Source organism: Lagopus muta, chromosome 7 (assembly GCF_023343835.1).
Source record: "Lagopus muta isolate bLagMut1 chromosome 7, bLagMut1 primary, whole genome shotgun sequence".
NCBI classification, from domain to species: domain Eukaryota; kingdom Metazoa; phylum Chordata; class Aves; order Galliformes; family Phasianidae; genus Lagopus; species Lagopus muta.
The window spans coordinates 7809382-7829721 of NC_064439.1; the positions used below are offsets into that span (position 1 = coordinate 7809382).

General features: G+C 41.2%; 1 protein-coding gene across 8 annotated transcripts in view; it reads left to right on the forward strand.

Moving 5' to 3' along the window:
- The window catches only part of DPP6 (dipeptidyl peptidase like 6), a 489696-nt gene that overhangs the window by 460021 nt on the left and 9335 nt on the right, over positions 1 to 20340 (forward strand). For all 8 annotated transcript variants that reach the window (XM_048951963.1, XM_048951964.1, XM_048951960.1 and 5 more), the window contains 3 exons: positions 11694 to 11741; positions 16204 to 16302; positions 18603 to 18672. In XM_048951963.1, the coding sequence (XP_048807920.1) occupies positions 11694 to 11741; positions 16204 to 16302; positions 18603 to 18672 (217 nt within the window). The remainder of the gene's footprint in view (positions 1 to 11693; positions 11742 to 16203; positions 16303 to 18602; positions 18673 to 20340) is intronic.

Sequence of the window (20340 nt, forward strand, 5' to 3'; positions counted from 1 at the left end):
TCAGTAATCACAGGTAGCAGGAGTGAAATCATTTCTACCTTTCTGAGCAGGCAATTTTGCAAGTGTAGACCAAAATGATATGTTGTACCTGAGCTGTGCTCAATAATATGCCCAAAATGACAAATGGGGAAGGGATTTATCGGAGGATAGGTCTCCTTCTTCCAGGCATATCTAAAACCATGCTGTGGAATCATTTTACTAATATAGATTTTTCTGCCCTCTCATGTGGTTGCAAGACAAGCTACTGCCCCCGCAGATGGCACAAGTTTGAAATGTTATACTTCTGGAGGATTCCACACACACAGAAAATTTTTGTGTAGGTGGGACTAAGTTTAAAAAAGAGATTCAATTCAATCATTGATTTACAGTGAAGAGTTCTTTAGCAGAATGCATCAGCTTAGTATTTACACTTGTCAGGGCCAAGGTTCAGAAATCGACGCATCCTTGATCTGTGCAATGCTAAATCCAGTTATAGACTGCTAACTAGCATCTCTTCTGCATTCATGGAATCATAGGATGGCTTAGATTGGAAGGGACATTAAAGTTCCAATTCCTCTGCCATGGGCTGTTGACCCCCCCACCAGATCAGGCTGACCGGAGCCACATCCAACCTGGCCTTGAGTAACTCCATCTTTTGGGCTTCCACAGCTTCTCTCAGCAACCTTTTCTGATGCCTCATTACTCTTTTAATATTGTCATTTTTTTACTAAAACCCAGCACTCCTGGGAGAACAACTTTTAAAGGAGCCTGGAGGAGGCCAGAAAAATGGGAAAACTTGTGTGCTGCATAGCCAAGGGCTGTGCAGTATGAGATAAGCTCAGCCAGCTGAAATGCCAGTGTCTAGCACCATCACCACTGGCATAGTTCAGTCCAGGGATTTTTAAAAATATTTCTGAAGTTGTGAGCAAATATATAATTCTGTATGTTGTTTTTGGTATTGTACATCTTCTTAGATGCCATGGCTGGATAAAGACTTTGGTTTTTTGAAGATGTGTGTTTTGGAAAAACTCCTATTATTTTCTTCTGTCATGGGATTATCAGTTGATTTAGCCAGGCTTGAATGTGTCCCAGAGAAAAGCTAAATTAAACTGATAAAGTTCTTCGATTGTTCGATGAGTTCCATGGTAACAAAATAACATTTTGTTTTACCCGTCTTCTTATCAACATAAGCAGTTTAATCTGCACTTTTGTAATACTCTATAATGCTGAGTTTTTGGAATGCACTTGGCTTGAAAGCCTCATAAAATCTTGGATATATGATTTTTAATCATGGGTATCCACAAAAAATACTAGTTTTAGCAGACAACTCCTCTTTCTGGAATATTCATCACAAAGGCAGAGATACTTCTACTGCGAGGGACTTGCTTTCTGAATAAAGGTATCTGAATTATTTTTGCATTGGTAAAGAAGATTGTGATATTCATCTTTCATCTTGAGTCATGAATCAAATCAGATTTTGCTTCACTTACTCCATTTATATTAGAGGCCGTGAGATCAGTGCAGAGACATTATTGGCAGTACTGTATATATTTATGTCACTTTGAACATGAAGAGCTTAATATTTAATGTCTCAAGATGATTGTATATTGAGATTTCTCAGATACAGGGAGGAAGAAATATAAATTTTATCATTGGTAAAATAAATGCAGCAGTCACAGTTGTATTTAAATTGTGGAAAGACACACAAAAGTCCCTTTGCAACCTTCCCCCATACGATCATTTTCATGCTTTCACCAAACGGGGAGCAAGAATTAGTGGTTTGCCTATGGCCGCATCTCAAGTTGAGTATCACAACCCTCATTTCCTTTCCCATGTTGCAAGGCAGCGCTCCCAGGGAAAGCACCGTTGGCTACTGGAACAGATTAGAAGTAGGTCTAGCTCCACAGCCAGTGTTCTTCAGTGGAAGGTGCATAATTACTGTCTGCAGGATTTTTCCAATAACATACTCATCAGGGATGTGTCTGCCCAGTCTCCACAATAAGCGGTTGGCTCATGCCTGCAGGCAGGAGGGTAATGAGCCTTTTTCTACATCTTTCTCATTTCCTTCATTTAATCAGACCTTTTAACCTGTGTTGTATGGGCCAGACCCACCATCACTTGAAATCAGTGAAAAAACAGGAGATGAGGATGCTTTATAGTAATCTCAAGCAGATGACTAGAGAACTATACATCAGCATGGAAGGTCTGCCATTCCACGGAGCAAGTTCATAAAGCAGTGTTTCATCTACAAAAACAAGCCATGTTGCTAATGTGTTGCCTTGCACATCACATAGAAATGTGACCTATCATACTCTCATCAGTAATGTTTATGAAATCATACCTGAGTGAAGAGTTAACAAGGTGTGGATGCACACTTTCGCAGTTAGTTCACAGCCCTATGCAGTTTCATCTCAACAGCAGTTCAATAACTGGTCTGTAATTACATCACAGGCCTTAATAAGCAAGGGCCCAGCCCTCTCAGGTGCTGAATGCTCTTAAATCTCACAGTGATGGCAGAGGATGCTGCAAGAGCAGCCGCCACCTTTGCCACCTCATCACTCAGTGTCTTTGGAGACAAGCATGGCATTCAATGATTTCTTCTTGTGAGAGAAAGACACAAAACTCTTATTTAGCCTCTCCAGATAACCAGCATTAAATGTACAGAGAAAAAATGCCTCCATTCATTGCTCGTTTAAACTTAGTTATGTGGCAAGCCTGCTGCTTGGCAAAATTTGTGAAGTGTGTGGGTTGACCGTCAACCAGTAACGTCATAAAACTGCTCATCATGGTGAAGATAAAGCATCTCTGAAGCACTGTTTGCTGAAATTCAAGTAAAAGCTTTCTAAGTGCTATTGATCCTGCGAAGGAGGCCGGCACTTGGCATTTCAAGTGAGCTTTGGCAAGAATTGTAATAACTGATGTCATTGAAGCAGGCTAAAGAGACTTAATTAGGTGCTGAAATAACTACTAATGCTGATACAGGACTTTCATTAACTGAGTTTAGAGCTTATGGATAAAGAAACACATTTGGGTTTAAACAAATACAAAAGGTTGATGCTCAGATTTTACTAATGGAGTGTGAACCATCTGGCAGCACTTCAGTATGGCCATCCTCTGACAGCCAATTTTAGAAGCAATCACTCCCAGGCTCTGAGGGAGTGGTTCTCACCTGCATCCCCAACTGATCATGCCTCTCTGTGCCCCAGCTTGTCTTGCTGTTAAATGCAATGACCCTTTATAAGCGCCTTGTAGTAATTTTCATCAGTAAGTCATAGAGGACCGTAACGCTTTATGTCCACCAAGTCTGAAGAGAAAATCAGTGCTACTCCTGAAAGCGGCCTCTCCATTCTCCATACGTGTTTGGGGCTTTTCCCACCTGTATCACAAGCAGATGCATTCCAAGCTGGGTCCACAGTCCTAACTGAATGAAAACTTCATATTAATTCAGTTGATGTATGTATATTTATTTTTATGCAGGAATCGGCTCTAGAAGCTGTTACACTGTTTTGTTAGATGGCTGCACAAGCATTGTGGGTGGGAATTGCCTTACCTGCATGTCATGGAATGGCTGATTTTCTGGATCATTTGAGATGTTGTTGGCTTACTCTGGAGTGTTTGGTTAGGGGTAGAGAGCCCACATTAGATGCACTGTTAGGAGGAGCGGAACATGGTTACATTTTTCTGGGTATGACCCAATGGCACAAGTGTGGGTTTCCCACACTGCAGTCATTCAAGGAGCACATTGGCCATGCCTGTGAGGCAATCCTGGCTGCTGCTCACATACTGTGTCACTGGGTGACTGTTATCTGCTGTGACCAGAGTGGTTTCCCATGCAGCGATGATTACAGCGATGCTTGACTTTTTGTATACCCAGTAGCAGGAGGTTGTAATTAGTGCTTCAAGGCAAAATGTGACCTCTTGGAACTTTTCCTGAGGGTTATGAAGCCTAAATTAGTTTCTGCTCTTTGAAAGCATGCACAGACTTAATCTGCGGACCCTATTTATATTATAATTACTATATAATTCTCATTTGCATTCACTTGACTCCCGTTCCCACTTAGCAGCTAAGGTTGGCTCTGGTGTCTCAGTGCCTTTGTGCATGGGACAGGGGTCAGGAGTCCCAGGGGTGAGGCACAGCGGGGGATTCTCTCCCTCTCTTGAACGCTTTTGCAGTATTAACACAGCAGGCTGGCATGAAAAATCTTTTCTACACAAATAGGAGCTATCATAAGAGCTTTTCGTCTGGGAAAAGAGAGGATACTATTAGCAGTTTAAAATTTAAAGAATTTCTTTTCTGTTGGCTCTTTACAACCTAGATATTAGTCTGAGATTAATTACAATGGTATCTTTTCTGGATGTTCCCATCATCTTACATCTTCCTTTTAGTAGACCGTTCGTTTATGTGTTGAATCATAGACTCATAGAATGTTTGTGTTGGAAAGGACTTTTAAGATCACATAGTTCCAACCCCGCTGCTACAAGCTGGGAATTGATATAATACTGTATTGCTAAACATCTTTGAAGCTGTGTACTCAGTGACAGGGAGCAAGTGAAAAGAAATATGCATGAACATTTAACAAAAAATGAACAGTAACATCTGTAATTTCCCTTGCATGGAAAAAAAAAAAAGGGGGGGGAATGAAATTCCTGTGCCCTTTTAAATCACTTCATTCTGCGAAGCATTACCTTTTTTTTGCTTTTTTGCTTTGATCCTGTTTAGATGTTGACTCTCACTGTAAGTGAGCTGCCTGATGTTGTCCAGAAGCAGGTGATCCAACATCCGCTTACAGCCAGGGTTCCTGTCATCTGGTCAGTCCATACAGTACAAATTTTTATTTGAACTCTACTCATAGGAGATAAATGTCCATGACAAGAGGCTTCCTCTGATGCTGGGAATAATGGAGCTTCACAACTCAGGCACCCTGCATGCTGAAACAAGGGTGCATCATTTCCAGCTATATGAGCAACCCTGGTTGAACTCATTACTCTGTAGTGGATTGTACAGATGTTACCATCCTGCAAGATTTAAAGCTTCCTTTAAGGAAAACTGCTTCTTTCACCTCGCTGGTCAGCTGGACCAGCTGTAGGGTTTATTGCTGTTTTTGTCTCCTGTTTGCATGATACTTAAGGCTTTATTAATGCAGTCAGTACGTTTGAGGATATATTAAAACTTGAGAACACACGGGAGGAGAATAATAGCTTAATAATGGGACAATGAGAGGCAGTGTTGTTTTTGTTCTTGTAAAGCGTTAATATCAAATATTAACTATTACTTAACTTCCTAGGAAGCCATATGTATGCAAGAAAAAAATTAATTAGAAGAAGGATAAATTAAAGTTACCTAAATCACATTATACAGTATTAAAAATATACAAATAAAATAAGAAGTGAGGTTTGTGGATTGTAAGCAGTGCTAAGAATATATTTCCTCTCATGATGCAGTTGCGAGGAGATACCCTTTTCCCTTGGATATATCAACGTCTCTATTAGAGCAGCTGGGAGGACTGGCAGGGACTGTGAGGCTCTTCCTGCCCTTCTACTGCTCTGCCAGGGATGCGGCTCTGGGAGATGTGGTGAGCACATGGTTGCAGTCTCTCCATTGTGATAGTACTGCTATTTGTATACTTGTTAATCACAGAACCACAAGATCATAGGAAAATTCAGATTAGAAAGCATCTGAGGAGATCTCTGGTCCAATCTCCTGTTCAAAGCAGTGTTAGAACAGAAGCCAGAACTGTATGCTCAGGGCTTTACCCAGTTTGATCTTGGAAGCCTCCAAGGATATAGAGTGCACAGCCTTCCTGGGCAGCCTGAGATATCCAGAGGCTTTCCAAAGTGGACAGGTAATACAGGCAGTATTCCTCTATGTATGTTATTTTTCTTCAGATTAGCATATAATAATCCTATAAGAGACTTAAATATATTTAAAGCATAGTGACAGCACTTTCATCTCAAAGACTGGAGAAAATCTGAATTCAAATTGAATTGACGGGTGTCACATTAATGAGGGATTCAATTAGAAATGTCAGGATATACAGCAGTAATTGGAGAAAAGAAAGGAAGTTGGGTATGGAAATCTCTCTGTTCAGATTCATTCCTATGACTGGAGATCTGAACTAGGACAAAACACTAGTACCTTTGGGCAAGACAGTGATCCCTGTGTGAGCTGGAGTGGTTCTATCTTTCCATCTCTGCAGATACACATTCATGGTGCGCTATGAGGTTCAGGGAGTCAGCAAGCAAATTTTCCTAGCACATTTCATTTTTTTTATCTGATTCTAAGTCACTACAATGGGTAAATGTATCTGCAGCATTTATTGAACATCATCGGCTTTCCTTATTACACCTTGAAACCGTCCACATGTGTTGTTACATTGTCTTTTGAAAAACTTGGCCACCATCTCATGAAAGGAAGAGCATGTTTTCACTCATCTGCCAGGATGTGATGCCTCATTGGATGATATTAATTAAGAGGGAGAGGGTGAGGATTAGTTTAAGAATTGTCAGGGAAGGTCAAGGATTGCCTAAATGAAATAAGGCAGTAGATTAAGATAAAGAGAAATATAAGGCTAATTGGGGATCAGCAGCAGGTTCATTAGGAGCTGGTCTTGGGAATGACCTTACAGAGATTTTTCCATGACAGCCTGGGAACCCAAAGCTGGACTCAGCTAATGGAATTAGACTACAAAGCTGATAAGCATCATCAGAAGGCAGAAAGAAATACTGGAGGAGTTGGCTGTCTTACAGACCTAGAAAGGGGAAATTGATAGTACAAAAAGCAGGATTAAGCACGTGATGACTTTGTCTCGTATGCTTGAAGCTTTAAGAGTGGATGGGTGCCTGGGCATGCAGTGCTCATCACTGAATGTCTTCAAAGCACCTACCAGCTGTGGCCGTGGAAAAGACAGATGAACTTTTGGGATGGATTAAGCAAAAATTTTTCCAAAGAACCAAGCAACTGGCAATTCTGCTGTATTAAGGACTTAATACAGCTTAAGACATCCTCTACAGCAGGGAGTGGAGTCCTGGTCATTTGTGTTTAGGAAGGATGAACTGAAAGTGAAATGCTCTTAGATTAAAGGATAGGAGGAATTTGTACTACAAAAGGGAGCTAAAATAATCTATTTTATCCAATGGAATGAGGACATTAGGGAGATGTGACTGTTACGACTGCAGAGGGAATACTTGTGATTACTAGAAAACAGCTTTTGGGCACAAAACCACAGAGGTGTAAACTGGAGTGACAGCCAACAGAGCCTGAAGTTAGAGGACAGCTTCTTTTGGAAGAGTGAAGTACCAGCAGCAATTACATCAAAGAAAATATAGCTATATTTACAGGACATTTATCAGTATTTTTATAACATGCTATTGCCTGGAGAAGCAAGGGAGAGCTTTTTCAGTCCTGTATCCTTCTGTGTCCCAGCGGTCACAGGAGGGACAATGTAATGGAGCAGGTTGGGTGGGTTAGTGTCAATCCCGTATGCCTATAGATAGGCATATATAGATGCCCATGGAACTGACCCTGCTCCTGACCACACTTAGGCACTCAAGCAACCTTTTCAAAGACTCATCAAAGCTATTTTGTGCAATATAATTAACCTCTTGCATATTTGCCCTCTAGACACAGCTAACTGAAACTGTCTCAGCAGAATCAGCCTTGTTTCTGCTGTACGCAAAGCACGCATGAAATCTATCACGGAAGTGACAGAGCAGACACCAGCTGTACCTTCCATGCAGTTTGTGCTGTTCTTCATGTTTCCTGACAATAAGACTGTATTGATTATTTTACAAGACAAGTTACATTTGAGGAAGTAAAGATTAGATTAAAAGATGAAATGCCTTGAGGAGGGTGAATAGCAGCACAAATCTGTTTGATGTTTGTGTCCATAAGGTTGCCAAAGCAAGCAGCACGAACATCTGTCTTTAGCATAAGCTGGAAAATATTGTAGATGGGAAAATATTTTAATTATAAGCAGTGGCTCAATGAATTCCCCATGTCTTTATTTATTAGGGTGATATTATCACCCCAACATATGAACTTTATGCAGCACATATAAATAATTCATGGATTAGCAAATAAAGAGATCTGGAATCTGTACACAGAGATGGCTGTTGCCAATTATCTCACTCGTGCAGAGCCAGACCCACTCAGCTCCCATTGCTTGCAGCTGCTCTTTTAAATCATTCATCAGTGTTTAAGAGATACTCTGCTGGTGCTGGCAGAGAGTATTTGAATTTTCATTGTTTACACACTGAATTTAGCTTCTGGTCTGAAATTATCTTCCATACTGAAGCCTTTGAGAATATGAATGAGGAGAATAAGACAATTTAGACAATTCATCTTTTTTCCACTTTCTAAACACTTAAATAATTTTGATTACTTTTTTTTTTTTTGCAATTTTACATAATATTCTTTTTATAATTACTACTTCGTGTTGATAATATAGCTATTTAGACCATGAAAATATCAGGAATACTTTAGAATATTCTCTTTAAAGTATTGCAGAACAAATGTCAGTTGAGTGCTTTGTTCAAAGTTGTAATTCAGTTTTTATTCTGAAAATCTGTACCTGGTTACCTAAATATGTACAGAGTTGTTTCTTTCTGATAGTGTTCAAGCAGAACTCTTTTGAAAATAATAGCAAGAACCACTTAAAAATTGATGATGAGCCATAGGCAATGCTTTTCCTTGCCAAATTACTGAGGCACAGACTTTCTGTGCACATTCAGAAAGGAGTAGTACCTCCTTGATGATGTATTTGCCCTTGTCATTACAGCGATACGGCTTAATTTACTTCAAGCGTAGATAATGATAGTAACATTTTTTTCTAACACAGATAATGACAAAAGTCAAAGTTTTTAAATTTTTAGCTGAAAAGAATTGTAAATTCCTGTAAGTGGAGCCTTGTGCAGCATTATTGGGCAGTAGAATGTGCCAGGCTCAGGGTTCCATCTAGATCTGGAAGGGCTGAGCACTGAGGAGTGGTGGGGCAGGGGTGGCCTTGTGCCACTGCTGTCAGCTCCCAGCAAGTAAATTAGGTTTCACTCGCACAGCTGCAAATGATAGTGGCTGGCATTTAGCAGATGGCATGTGTAATGGGACTGTCACACCATTAAGGGTTTTAAAAATGAAGTATGGAAGGCTAAGGAGTATACACTTTCTAATTTCAAGTTTGTTTCCTTCCTTGGGCATTATGCACTCAGTATGCACGTGTTGTAAGATGCTTGGTGTACACATATGAGGAGACACAGTATGGCGTGTAACTGGGATGTAGCAGTTTAAAAGTTGGCATTAAAATGGGTAGTTACCACCAATCCCTAAAGATGAAAAAAAAAGGGGGAGTGATTCCTCTTCTTAATGACTTTCAAATTATTCACAAGCAAAATGTATTGATTAACTGGAATGTCATCATTGGCAATATTTTGTACTGAGACTAATCTTTCACACAATCCTGCATTCTGTACATTTCTGTCTTTATCATTTTACCTCTTTTCTTGTAAAGGATAAATAGAGCAACTCAGAAGTCTACTTTTTCAAGGAAATTAATGCATAGTTTAAGATGCTTTCTTTGACATTGACTCAAACTGAGTATCTTTGTATGAGACTTCACTTTAAAATATTTATTTGGGAAGATGATAGTGAGGTAGTGAGAGAGAACTAAACACAATGTATAATACATGGGTTTTGTAAACTGCGTATTGACTTTTTTCTTTCTTAGTTTCTGATTGCTTTCCCAGTGCTAACATGGGGAAAATAAAGGAAAAATGTATTAGAAAATCAAATGATGACACGTGTTGTGTTTCTCTCTCTATCTCTTTCCTGTTTTTAGGCATTTTTCTGTTAAATAAAGGACTGCTCTAGCTCTGATTGAAATAATTTGGGAGGAATTCTTTTGTTTTCATTGATGATTTTATCGTGCCCACGATGAATTGTTCAGTAGGTTTGTTCCATTTCCAACAGGCTGGCTTCTGGGAATGCAGTAAAAAAAGCAGGGCAGATTTATACATAAATACGGTCAGCATGTCAATGTGTATCAGTAGTAGAAAGGTAAATTCAGCTAAATCTCAGTGAGTAAAGCACTATTTTTCTGTGTGATTTATACTGACTTGGCTGCATTTTAAGATGATGCAGATAAAAGAATCTCTGTTAGAGAAGACGTTTCTCAGTGGCTACAAAACCAATGTCAGACCTGCTGCATCGGTCAGCTTAACAGTAAATAAAATTTGATGTTTCTCTTTTCTGTATAGGTGAGGACCACATTAAATACTTCTGAAGCCATATTTCACTCAATGGGGTATAGTTACTGGGCAGCACTAGGAAAGCCATTGGCCTTACACCGCCCTGAAGCCTTTTTTCCTGTCTGCAACTTATCAAACTGGTTTGGGTGCTCACATCAACCCACTTTTGTTGCCATTTTCAGAGTTCTGGGGACGCACTCTCATATTGTGAGAGGTTTCTGTTGGCAAGAAGTACCCAGGTGGCTGGTGCACATGAGCAGCAGTCATGGTTTGTAGGCTGAACGACTCAAGGCATCTTAAAGAGGTCTGAATCCCAAGGAGTATAAATTTTATCAATACCAAAGAGGCTTAATTTTGAAAACTCTTAATTTTGAAGTGTAAAAGGGCCTATCTTTTTTCATTAAAAAAAAAACTCCAGTCCAACTGCAGGGTTCCCCAGGACATAAAAGTGTCAACGTCCCAAGAAAGTAGGAACCAGCATTTCTAACAGCATTTTCTCCAACAGTTTTCTTAGAGCCAGCTTCAATTTCTGCTGTCCCTACACAGACAGCTTTGCTACATCTTGATGGGAAAGGAAAACAAAAAAAGACAAGACCTAGCTTTGAGCTCTTTGAGGGTCTTCTTCCTTCCAGAGCAGTCAATCCCATTAGAAAAGTTGTAAGCAAATATGGTATAACCAAAGAATGGCTGCACTGGGTCAGACCAAAGTTCCTTTTGGTCCTGTCTCCAAAAGCAGCAGGCAGATGATACTTGAAAAGAAAAAGGAGGGTAAGAAGCTGGCCAGCTACAAAATGAACCCGATTCCAGTGACCACCTCATTTTTCTATCAGTCAGCCCCTTGGTGTCTTCCTGAACTAGAAGCTGAACCCAGACCACTGTGCTACATCATCCTGCAGCATCCTAAAATCTGTCACATCCTGTGACAGTGAGTTCTTTTCTTCACTCATGTGGATTGCATAGCAATGATAATCCTCTTTTTTATAACACTGATTTCAGGTACCCAAAAGCTGCATTTTCAGACAGCAAATGTGGGGTTTTTTTTTTTTCCAGTGTAGAAGTAAATCTGGTGTTTAATTCTTTAAAAAAAAAAAAAAGTTTACAAAACAGCAACAGTTATCCATGGCATATAAAACATAAATACTTTGTGCTGTGATGTCTGTGTGTCATTAGAATAATTTAAAAAGCAAGTGATTTGATTGTGTTTGTGCTAATTATAATGTTTACAAATTAGGGAAAGATGCATTTAGTGGTCCGTTGGGAAAAAGCTTTGAAACCTCGCATGTCTTCAAGTCTACAACACTGTCATTTATTCATAGATTCTTTCTAATACCTGGATGATTTGCTTTGTAGATTACTCTTGCATGGAAAGCAATCCTCGGGAGGCTGCAGCTCCATGGAATTCAAAACCTGGTTCACAGGGATATGTGCGTGCATGGGTAGCTGTTTAACCACCTTGTTTCCTTCTTCTTTTCAAGGTCCCCGGGTTCCGATGGTGACTGTTCACAGCACGACCGATGCACAGAGTAAGACTGGATTTATGCCTTGCGTTTCTGCAGTGAAGTATAGCCAGGCAGGACAGTAAGGTCTAGCTGCTCTTTGGTATATTCATGAAAAGAGGGAGTGAGGGCACCATCTAAAGGCAGATCTTCTCAGGGGGCCAGACCCTAAGTTCTAACTCTCCCATGTTCCAGCCTGCAGTTAAAATTCTCTGTTTGGGTTCCCATGGATGTAGATACATCTCTGAAATCCTTCTGAATACAATGCTGTTCTAGGAATATTGCACTTGGGGGTATGAGGATGATGATTTGCAAATGTCATTTGTTATCAGCCTTCCCAAAAAATGCACAGTTCAAATTTCACATGGAATCTCAGAATTGTAGAATGGCCTGGGTTGAAAAGGACCACAATGCTCATCCAGTTCCAACCCCCTGCTGTGTGCAGGGTCACCAACTACCAGACCAGGCTGCCCAGAGCCACATCCAGCCTGGCCTTGAATGCCTGCAGGGATGGGGCATCCACAGCCTCCTTGGGCAACCTATGCCAGTGCGTCACCACCTCTGTGTGAAAAACTTCTTCCTAATATCCAACCTAAACCTCCCCTGTCTCAGTTTAAGACCATTCCCCCTTGTCCTATCACTATCCACCCTCATAAACAGCCATTCCCCCTCCCTTTTATACGCTCCCTTCAAGTACTGGAAGGCCACAATGAGATCTCCCTGGAGCCTTCTCTTCTCCAAGCTAAACAAGCCCAGTTCCCTCAATCTTTCTTCACAGGAGAGGTGCTCCATCCCTCTGATCATTTTAGTGGCCCTCCTCTGGACCTGCTTTTTCTCCCTTCTTTTTTGTCCATTTTTTTTTTACCCCAAGTCAGCATGGCAGGGACACCCAGATGTCTTCCCTTCTGTTTCTTATGAGCCTCCATGAGCCTCACAGCAGGAGATGAGTCAGTCTTACCTGAAACCAACATTTATCTGCTCCTGTTGTTTTGATGAGAGACCCTTTCCTACCACTTTAATGTAGCATTTAGCCCAGCTTTAACCTGCTATTAGGGCCTTCAGACATAATACAAATAATAAGCACCTGCTTTATTCCTGTAGTTCTATGTGGGGCTGGTAGCAGTTTATTAGCCATCAGTTTAGCTTAGCCACACTTAGAACAACTCCCTGCTGCTGTGTCTTCAAAGGAACAGAGCAAAACAGAGTGTTTCACCCCCAAATCAAATGTTTTTTGTGAAAATCTGTGCTGTTTTGTTTCCCATTGAAGGTGGAAAGTGTCAGAGGATGGATTCCTATGACACTAGGATGTGTAGGAAAGAAAACATAAGATCTACCCTGAGTCATATGTGATTTTATGGCTCGTTTTCTCAGTTCCTGTTGGCAACACGCATTTTGAGCCCTGATCCCACCTAGAAAAGTTGGACTTGTGAACAGCAAGTACAGAGTGCAACCCTAAATTCTGATTGATTTTTTTTTTAATCACATTTAAAACCAGATTTGTGACACACTGTAATCTTTGCAGTTAAAATAGAAGTGCTCAATAGTGTTCCATGCAGTGCCAGAAGCATCTGAGGTAATTAAGGAGATGTATGTACACTTAACTCTAATTTATCCTGCCATTATTTTCAATTAATCTGTTCAAATTCAGATGTTCCTTTGCAGAAAAAAATACATGCACAAAACTTAGCAGCATTCTGGAAGAAGTTAGGTTAAAGCAATATGCTGCTCCACTGGACTGTCTGCTGCCAAGTGCTTACATGACTAGCATTGGTCTAGCATTTCTTCATGTCTCTGTTTCCTCTCTGCTCTGAAATTTCCAGGTAAAAGCCTGGAGTGCCTCTATACCCAAAGTCGCCCAGGCACAGCCAAATGCACAGGGATTATTATTTTATTTTTAACAGGTTTTATCCCTTGTGAAAATGCTTCTGCCATAAATAGCAAAAGTTGGCATGTGTAATTGTCCTGGTTGACAAAGATACAAGAATTGCTTTTTTTTTCGGAGTCACAACAGGCAGCAAATAGCAAACTGCAAACATTTTAATCTCTCTGCACCAGTGGCTGCTCGTATCTCAGTCTTTGCACAGGGTAGTAGCAGTGGGATTTTAGAGCTGTCTTGCAGCTAGGCAGGCTCCTTGCTGATGGCTGACACGCTACCATTGAGGCAACCTTCAAGCCTTGTGAGCTGTTCAGAAGTCATTTATGCAAAATTGTTTGACTGTTGTTCATTTTTTTCTTCCTCTTTCTCTGTTAGAGAATGCAAGTGATTGCTTTTAAGATAGAGGGACATTCCAAAGAAGCTTTTTATCTTAAAGGAAGGTAGACTTTGTGATTTTTTGTTATCTGTACAAGCAGCCTCACCAACATCAGTGGGAGTGAAAGGCAGAGTAGCAGCTTACCTGGGTGCCTGAGCCTGGATTCACAGATCTCATCTGTGCAAGTTCAGAATATCCAGTCCCTTCTGCTGCCATGTCTTCCTGCTCTCCATCCATTTTTATCTTTGTGGTTTTTCTCCTTAAAAACAATGCTTTCATTTTACAGTAGACGTGGAGAGGGCTGACTCTAATAGTGCATACAGGACTGTGCTCTCATGAACTGTGTTGCAGGCTCCTGAATAGTTTTACAAATAACTTTTGGGAGATTAAAACGATAAATGCTATGTAAAACGAAAAAAAAATAAAGGAAATGAAGGTCTTAAAAAAGGAACACAAGACATACTGAAATTAGTTTGATTCTGATGGTACTCAGTAGTGCGTATTACATAGAAAGCTTGATCTAGTTGTGCCCTGAACACAGCACCTGCTGAAATTCATGATTTTCTGCATATGATTAGCATTTCCCTTGCTTCCCTTTCTCCCTCATTCTTCTTCTTCTGAAAAAAGAGCAACTGACAGTTGCACACATTACTGAATTTGCTCATTTAATATGAGCGCATTACTCTATAGAGGGAGTTTGCCTCTGTATTCTGCGATAATCTGATAATAGTGCGTCGCTCCGAATATTATAGTGTGCTTACATTTAATTAAGCAATGACCATTTGTACTCTACAGACTCAATCTCCCTGTGGTCCTAAAGCAGAAAAGAAAGTCCTTTAGGAGATATGCCAATCTTTTTATTTCCTCCATAGTCGTCTTGGCTTTCTAAAGATGCAATTATGTGAACAAATAAAATGGCTTGACTAAATTCCCCTACGTGGCAGGCCCCTTTCTGCTGATAAAGCTACTTGTGTGTGCCGTAATTAAATGAGAATCTTAATATTTAACTAAATGTAATAGGCTGTTGCTTTGGCAGTTTTGTAGGGAATGTGATTTCAATAGGGATGAGACAGGCTTTTCAGAAGCAGGGTAAATAGTCTGGGAACCAATAGGGTCTTGCTGAAAGATGTGGGAAGGCATGTTTTTGTGGTGTGCCTGCCTTTTCAGCAGAGGTGGGCAATGACAGCATGATCATCAGCTAAGTATTACTGGAAGAGTTAGGCTTACACATCTGTCTATTGGTGTGTCTCTAAAGGGAAGGTACAATCAGCTAAACTCATAATTTGGTGCAAAGCCTTCTCTGGGCCCACAGTGCAGAAGTGATGCTCTGGGTCCCCCAGTCCAATCCTGGCCCGAGACCAAGGGGCCAAGCACTGCAGCATGTTCCCATGACTGAAATCCAAAGCCAGGATCTCACCATCTTGGAATCCCTCCCCATGGGGCTCAGGAGCCTCATCATCACACATGGAAATATTCCCTCAGGATGGGCCATATTTCCTTACCAACTGAGGAGGACTTGTTCTTTCTGTTGCTAGAGGTAGTCACTTTTTCTAAGAGGTCCTCAAGGGCCAGGATGTGAGCTATAAAGGTTAATTCCTTTATGAGACTTAAAGGAAGAAGTAAGGAATCCTCTATTCCCATCCCAGACAATTCTTGAATAAGAGAAACAAGAAAAATAAACAATTGCTGAAACTGTTGTAAACTTTTTCTTCCTCTTTCTCTGTTAGAGGATACAAGTGATTGCTTTTAAGATAGAGGGACATTCCAAAGAAGCTTTTTATCTTAGAGAAAAGCAGACTTTGTGGTTCGTTGTTATCTGTACAAGCAGCCTCACCAACATCAGTGGGACTGAAAAGCAGAGTAACAAACTCTAAAGAAGTTTGCAAACCGGTACTGCTCTCAGACCTGATGTTTCTGTGATCTCTCTCCCCGTGGTTTTCCTTTCAATTGACTTTCTCATGAGTAGCACCACAACCTTGTCCTGAAGCACTCTAAAGTCTCCTCCCTTTCTCTGTTTTGTTATACGGAGCTTGGCCACAGACTTGAGAGCCTCTTCATCTGACCCTTAGATTTTCGTGTAGACATCTGACTGGGGCTCATAGCCAGGTCTCAACACAGATGGTCACACTCCCATTAGGAAAGCTGTGTTACAGATATTAAGGTGGCTATAAAATGTTAATCTGCATTTTCACAAGCAATATTGGAAGTTTTTTTGATCTTAATCCTTCTTCTTTCAGAAATTTTTGAGCTGGAGGTAAATGAAAATGTGCAACTGGCTGTAAATGACAGGCAAATGCCTAAAGTAGAATACATGGAAATCAAGATAGATGATTACAGTAAGTAGCACTTTTCCTCTATCTTATTTTTCTTTTTAACAACTATTGCTGCAGAATGATACAGTCATCTTGCCTAGACTGGCAGGAGGAAAAATGACTCTGGCTCTCGATTTACTCACACAGTTAGCAAAGCACTCTCTTAGGATGTGCTTCACAAGGAAGTTATTACTGAGACAGGATTGGATGAGAATGCAGCTAAAGAAAAGCAAAATGATTGGATTGGGTGGTGCTGAGTTTTTCTTTTCTCCTTTGACAGTTTTCTTTGCAGATGAAAATCCTCTCTGAGAATTGACACAGTGTGGTGCTCCCATTGTTCGGGGCATTTGCCATAGCTCAAGTGGTTTATTATCTGAGATGGGTGTGAAGTGGGATAGTGTATGTGCTTGCTGGCTACAGCTGGGACTGCCTTTCATTTGTACGATATTGAACCACAGTGAATGAACCTGACTGCCCCTTGGAGTCATTCAGGAGTCTTTTGAGAAAGCCGTATCATTTGACAGGGCTGGAAAAAAAAAAGAAAAAAAAAGAAAAAAAAAAAAGCTTTTCAACAAAAGCAAAGAGATTTCATCTGGAGTAAAGAAAAGAAAAAAACGGAGCAGTTTATGTCAGTGCCTGGCACGTTGTTTGCACCATTTGTGTAATTCTTTTCCCTGTGAATCTGTATCTGGACAGAAGGAAAGAAAACCTAGTGGCAAATAGGTAAAGTGTAGGCATTCTCTGCCTGCCTCTAGAGCTGCACCTGGACCAACCTAATAAGCATCTGCTCTGGTTGTAAGCAGATGGAATACATGGAAAATCCGCATATTCAGCGTTGTGATGTTGCACGCCAGAGCCCTAGTTTGTGTGTATGGCAGTAACTCTAAAACAAACACAGATCCTGGATTCAAATGACGCGTTTGGATTTTGGCATTTCCCGTGCCAAAAAGCAGCACACCTCTCAGGGCATATGAAATGAAGGCAGGGAGGTGTGACTGATGGCAGGTTACTGATTTAAATCATTAGCAGGTGTTTAAAAAAAAAAAAGTGTGAAGCAAAGGCTGAAAGGCATTTGAAAAGGATAATAATGGCTCCAAAATGTTCTGCTTGCCGGTGTTAGGGGTGCATAACATAACACTTGTAAGCCTCACATGCAGCAGAAGGAGACAGTCAAAAAGATGATACCTATCCCCTCCATCAGCCAGCTCACTTGTGGTGGTGTCAGCTGATGGTGAATAACTCAGGCTGACGCTCAGTGTCTTACCGGCAGGTATCACTGACACTGGATTCTGCCCATTTAACCAAATATATGTAATAAATACAAGTGGGCTGTTTCCATGTCCTCCCTATGTCTCCGTGGCCTTGGGCTGAACAGCCCTGGGAACTCTGCAAGTGGTGCTTATTTATATTTAAAGTCAAGTGATGGCCTTTTGGGCTGTCCCTGGGCCATTGATCCAATTTGCAGTCCATTAGCATTCAGATGGAATAACTAATTAGGTGGAGTGTCAGACAATGATTGCAAAGCCATCTACTTAAACCAAGCAGCTAATGTGTGTATTAATCTATTGAAAATGCTCCTAATACCGATTTAATTGCCGGGCCTTTGCTAATCTGGATTGTAGTTAACATTTTAAATATAAATGTGCTCTCGTTGATGTGGATGGCATTCAGATGGGAGCATTCAGCTGTCAATACCAGGCCATCGAAAGTAGTTAAAGGAGCTGTGGTGAGAGTCCCCATGCTTGGGGACCTTGGACATTTTCCACTTTTGTTGGTTTGGAACCAGCCATACCGTGCAGCCTTCAGCACAGTTACCTGCTGTTTTAGAGTACCATTTAGGGCCCCTGAAAATCAGGATTAAAGCAGATGTTTCTCTACCAGTCTTCACACCACTACAGCAGAAAAGATCCCATTCTCCCCCCCCAACACACCACACTTAATTGGGTCTTAAATTATCATCCTCCTTGTCTCTTTCCTCCCTCCTCTGCTGCCCTGAAGTATTGATTTCTGGCTGTGTCACTCATACAGCTGCCGAGAAGGAAAATTATAGCTATTGCCAGATGTTAATTGAATGCTGTAAAAGGGATGCATGACTGAACAACACACTCTCTTCTCTCAATTTACATTTCTTGTCACCTCAGCTACTATAATATGGTCTTTTCATTGACAGCAGCTGTGTTCCTAAGGTGTTATTTACCAGCATGTCTGATGAAATGCTGTGTTGTTCCTGTTCATAAGTAGCCAAAACACCAGAAATATGTACTATCATTATGTTGGTTTTCCTACACTAAAGACACGCTGTCATTTGTTGTTTTCTTGCCTAGAATTACCAATGCAGATCCTAAAGCCAGCAACGTTTTCAGACATGGCGCACTATCCCTTGCTTTTAGTGGTGTAAGTTTTCACTCTTCTTTTGTTTCTCTTCACATTATTATGGCAGTGTGGAAGTTTCATCTTTCAAGATATGGCACAATTTCCCTTCCAAATGCCTCACATGAGAGTAGGGCAAGGTTGGACATGGGTTTCTTCTCTCATATGTTTGGGCCAAGGATTTCACTTCCCAGGAGGATTCCCTAGTCGAGTCCTACATGCATTGTAGGGTTTTTTGCAGTTGTTGCAAATAAACTCCCAATTCAGTTATCTGGGGAGCAGAAACACTGGGAGAAAGAAAAGATGGACATAGTCTTTCTATCCTGGCATTAAGGTGCACACCTGGTTCAGTGAGAAATAGGGCCCTAACTCTGTGCCACTGAGCAGAGTGTGCTGAGTGCTTCTTTGAGAAGGGCTGAGAGTGGCTGACCTGGGCAAGCAGGAGATCCAGCATCAAGGATCTCAGCTCTCCATGGGTTTGCATGGTTTGTATTTCAGCAAGCCTCAGGCAAAGGAGAGACTTGTTTCCATCCAAAGCAGGAGCTATGCCTGCTGAGACACTGTAAGAAGGGGAGCATCCTGCTTTCCTTCTTAGCACCTTTGGAAGATCTGTACAATTTTTGTATTTATATTAGGCAGGTAGAATTTCTTCCTGGAGATGGGTATCTCCATAGCAGATGGGTATCTCTTTATGCAACATTTAGTAATAATAATATGCAGAGCTGTGTTTTTTCTGGAAATTTGGAAGAATCCTGGGGAGGGAACTGACTGACCTTGGAGACACCTTCCTGGCCTGCTGCATCCTGCTGCATCACTTGCTCCCTGCCAGGGGATGCCCTGCAGCAGAGAAGCCCCACGTAAGAGTGAGAGAGGTAGCTGTGTGCCTGAAAACCATGCAGCACTTCCTTCCATGAAGGACGAAAACACTGCAATAAGCATGCCACTACATCACAGAAATACTGCAGAGAAAATGTACTTCATTAGATAAGTGCTTGAGGAAGATTGGTGCTCATCAAGCTAACAGCACTTGATTAGGCTGTCTCTGAAGCTGAATGTGCCTGGGTCTTGCCTGAATAAATGCAAATGAATAGGAGACACATGCATGTTAAAAACCTGCAGTGAGTTGAGTGATGTTCCCAAGAACCCCCCAGAAAAGACAAGAATTGGGGGAAGTGCCTGCAGCTCTACAGTAATCCCAACCTAAAATATTATTTCTCATTACCATCATCTCTTGTTTTTTCTGGGCTGTCTTCCAGAAGTGGCTCAGTATTTCTTGAGGCAGTGCCCTTGTGCAGATTCTGAGCAGAAGGTTGTGAAGGGAGTCTTGCCCATGTATTCCACTTTCCTTGGGTCAACCTGGGCGTTTCTGTGCTCTTGGTTTTACCACTTCTAGAAGTGTTCTTACCTTCTTCACTTGCCTCAGTGGGAGGTGACAGACATGACTGACAGCTCCACCTGCAGCCACCCAAGAAGCTGATGGGAGAGGGGTATCTGCGTTGGGTGAACTGGGGTGGTAGATGAAACTTAAACACTTGCCACTGAAGCAAGAGAGGATGAATAGCTGCAGGTTTCAACCAGTGTGTCTTAGCAGCATGCTAAGCCAGGCTCCTTACAGCAAATCCTCCACCAGAAATACCCTGTCTTTGGGAGTGGTAGAGAAACGGAGACAGATTGGAGCCAGAGATGGTAGAG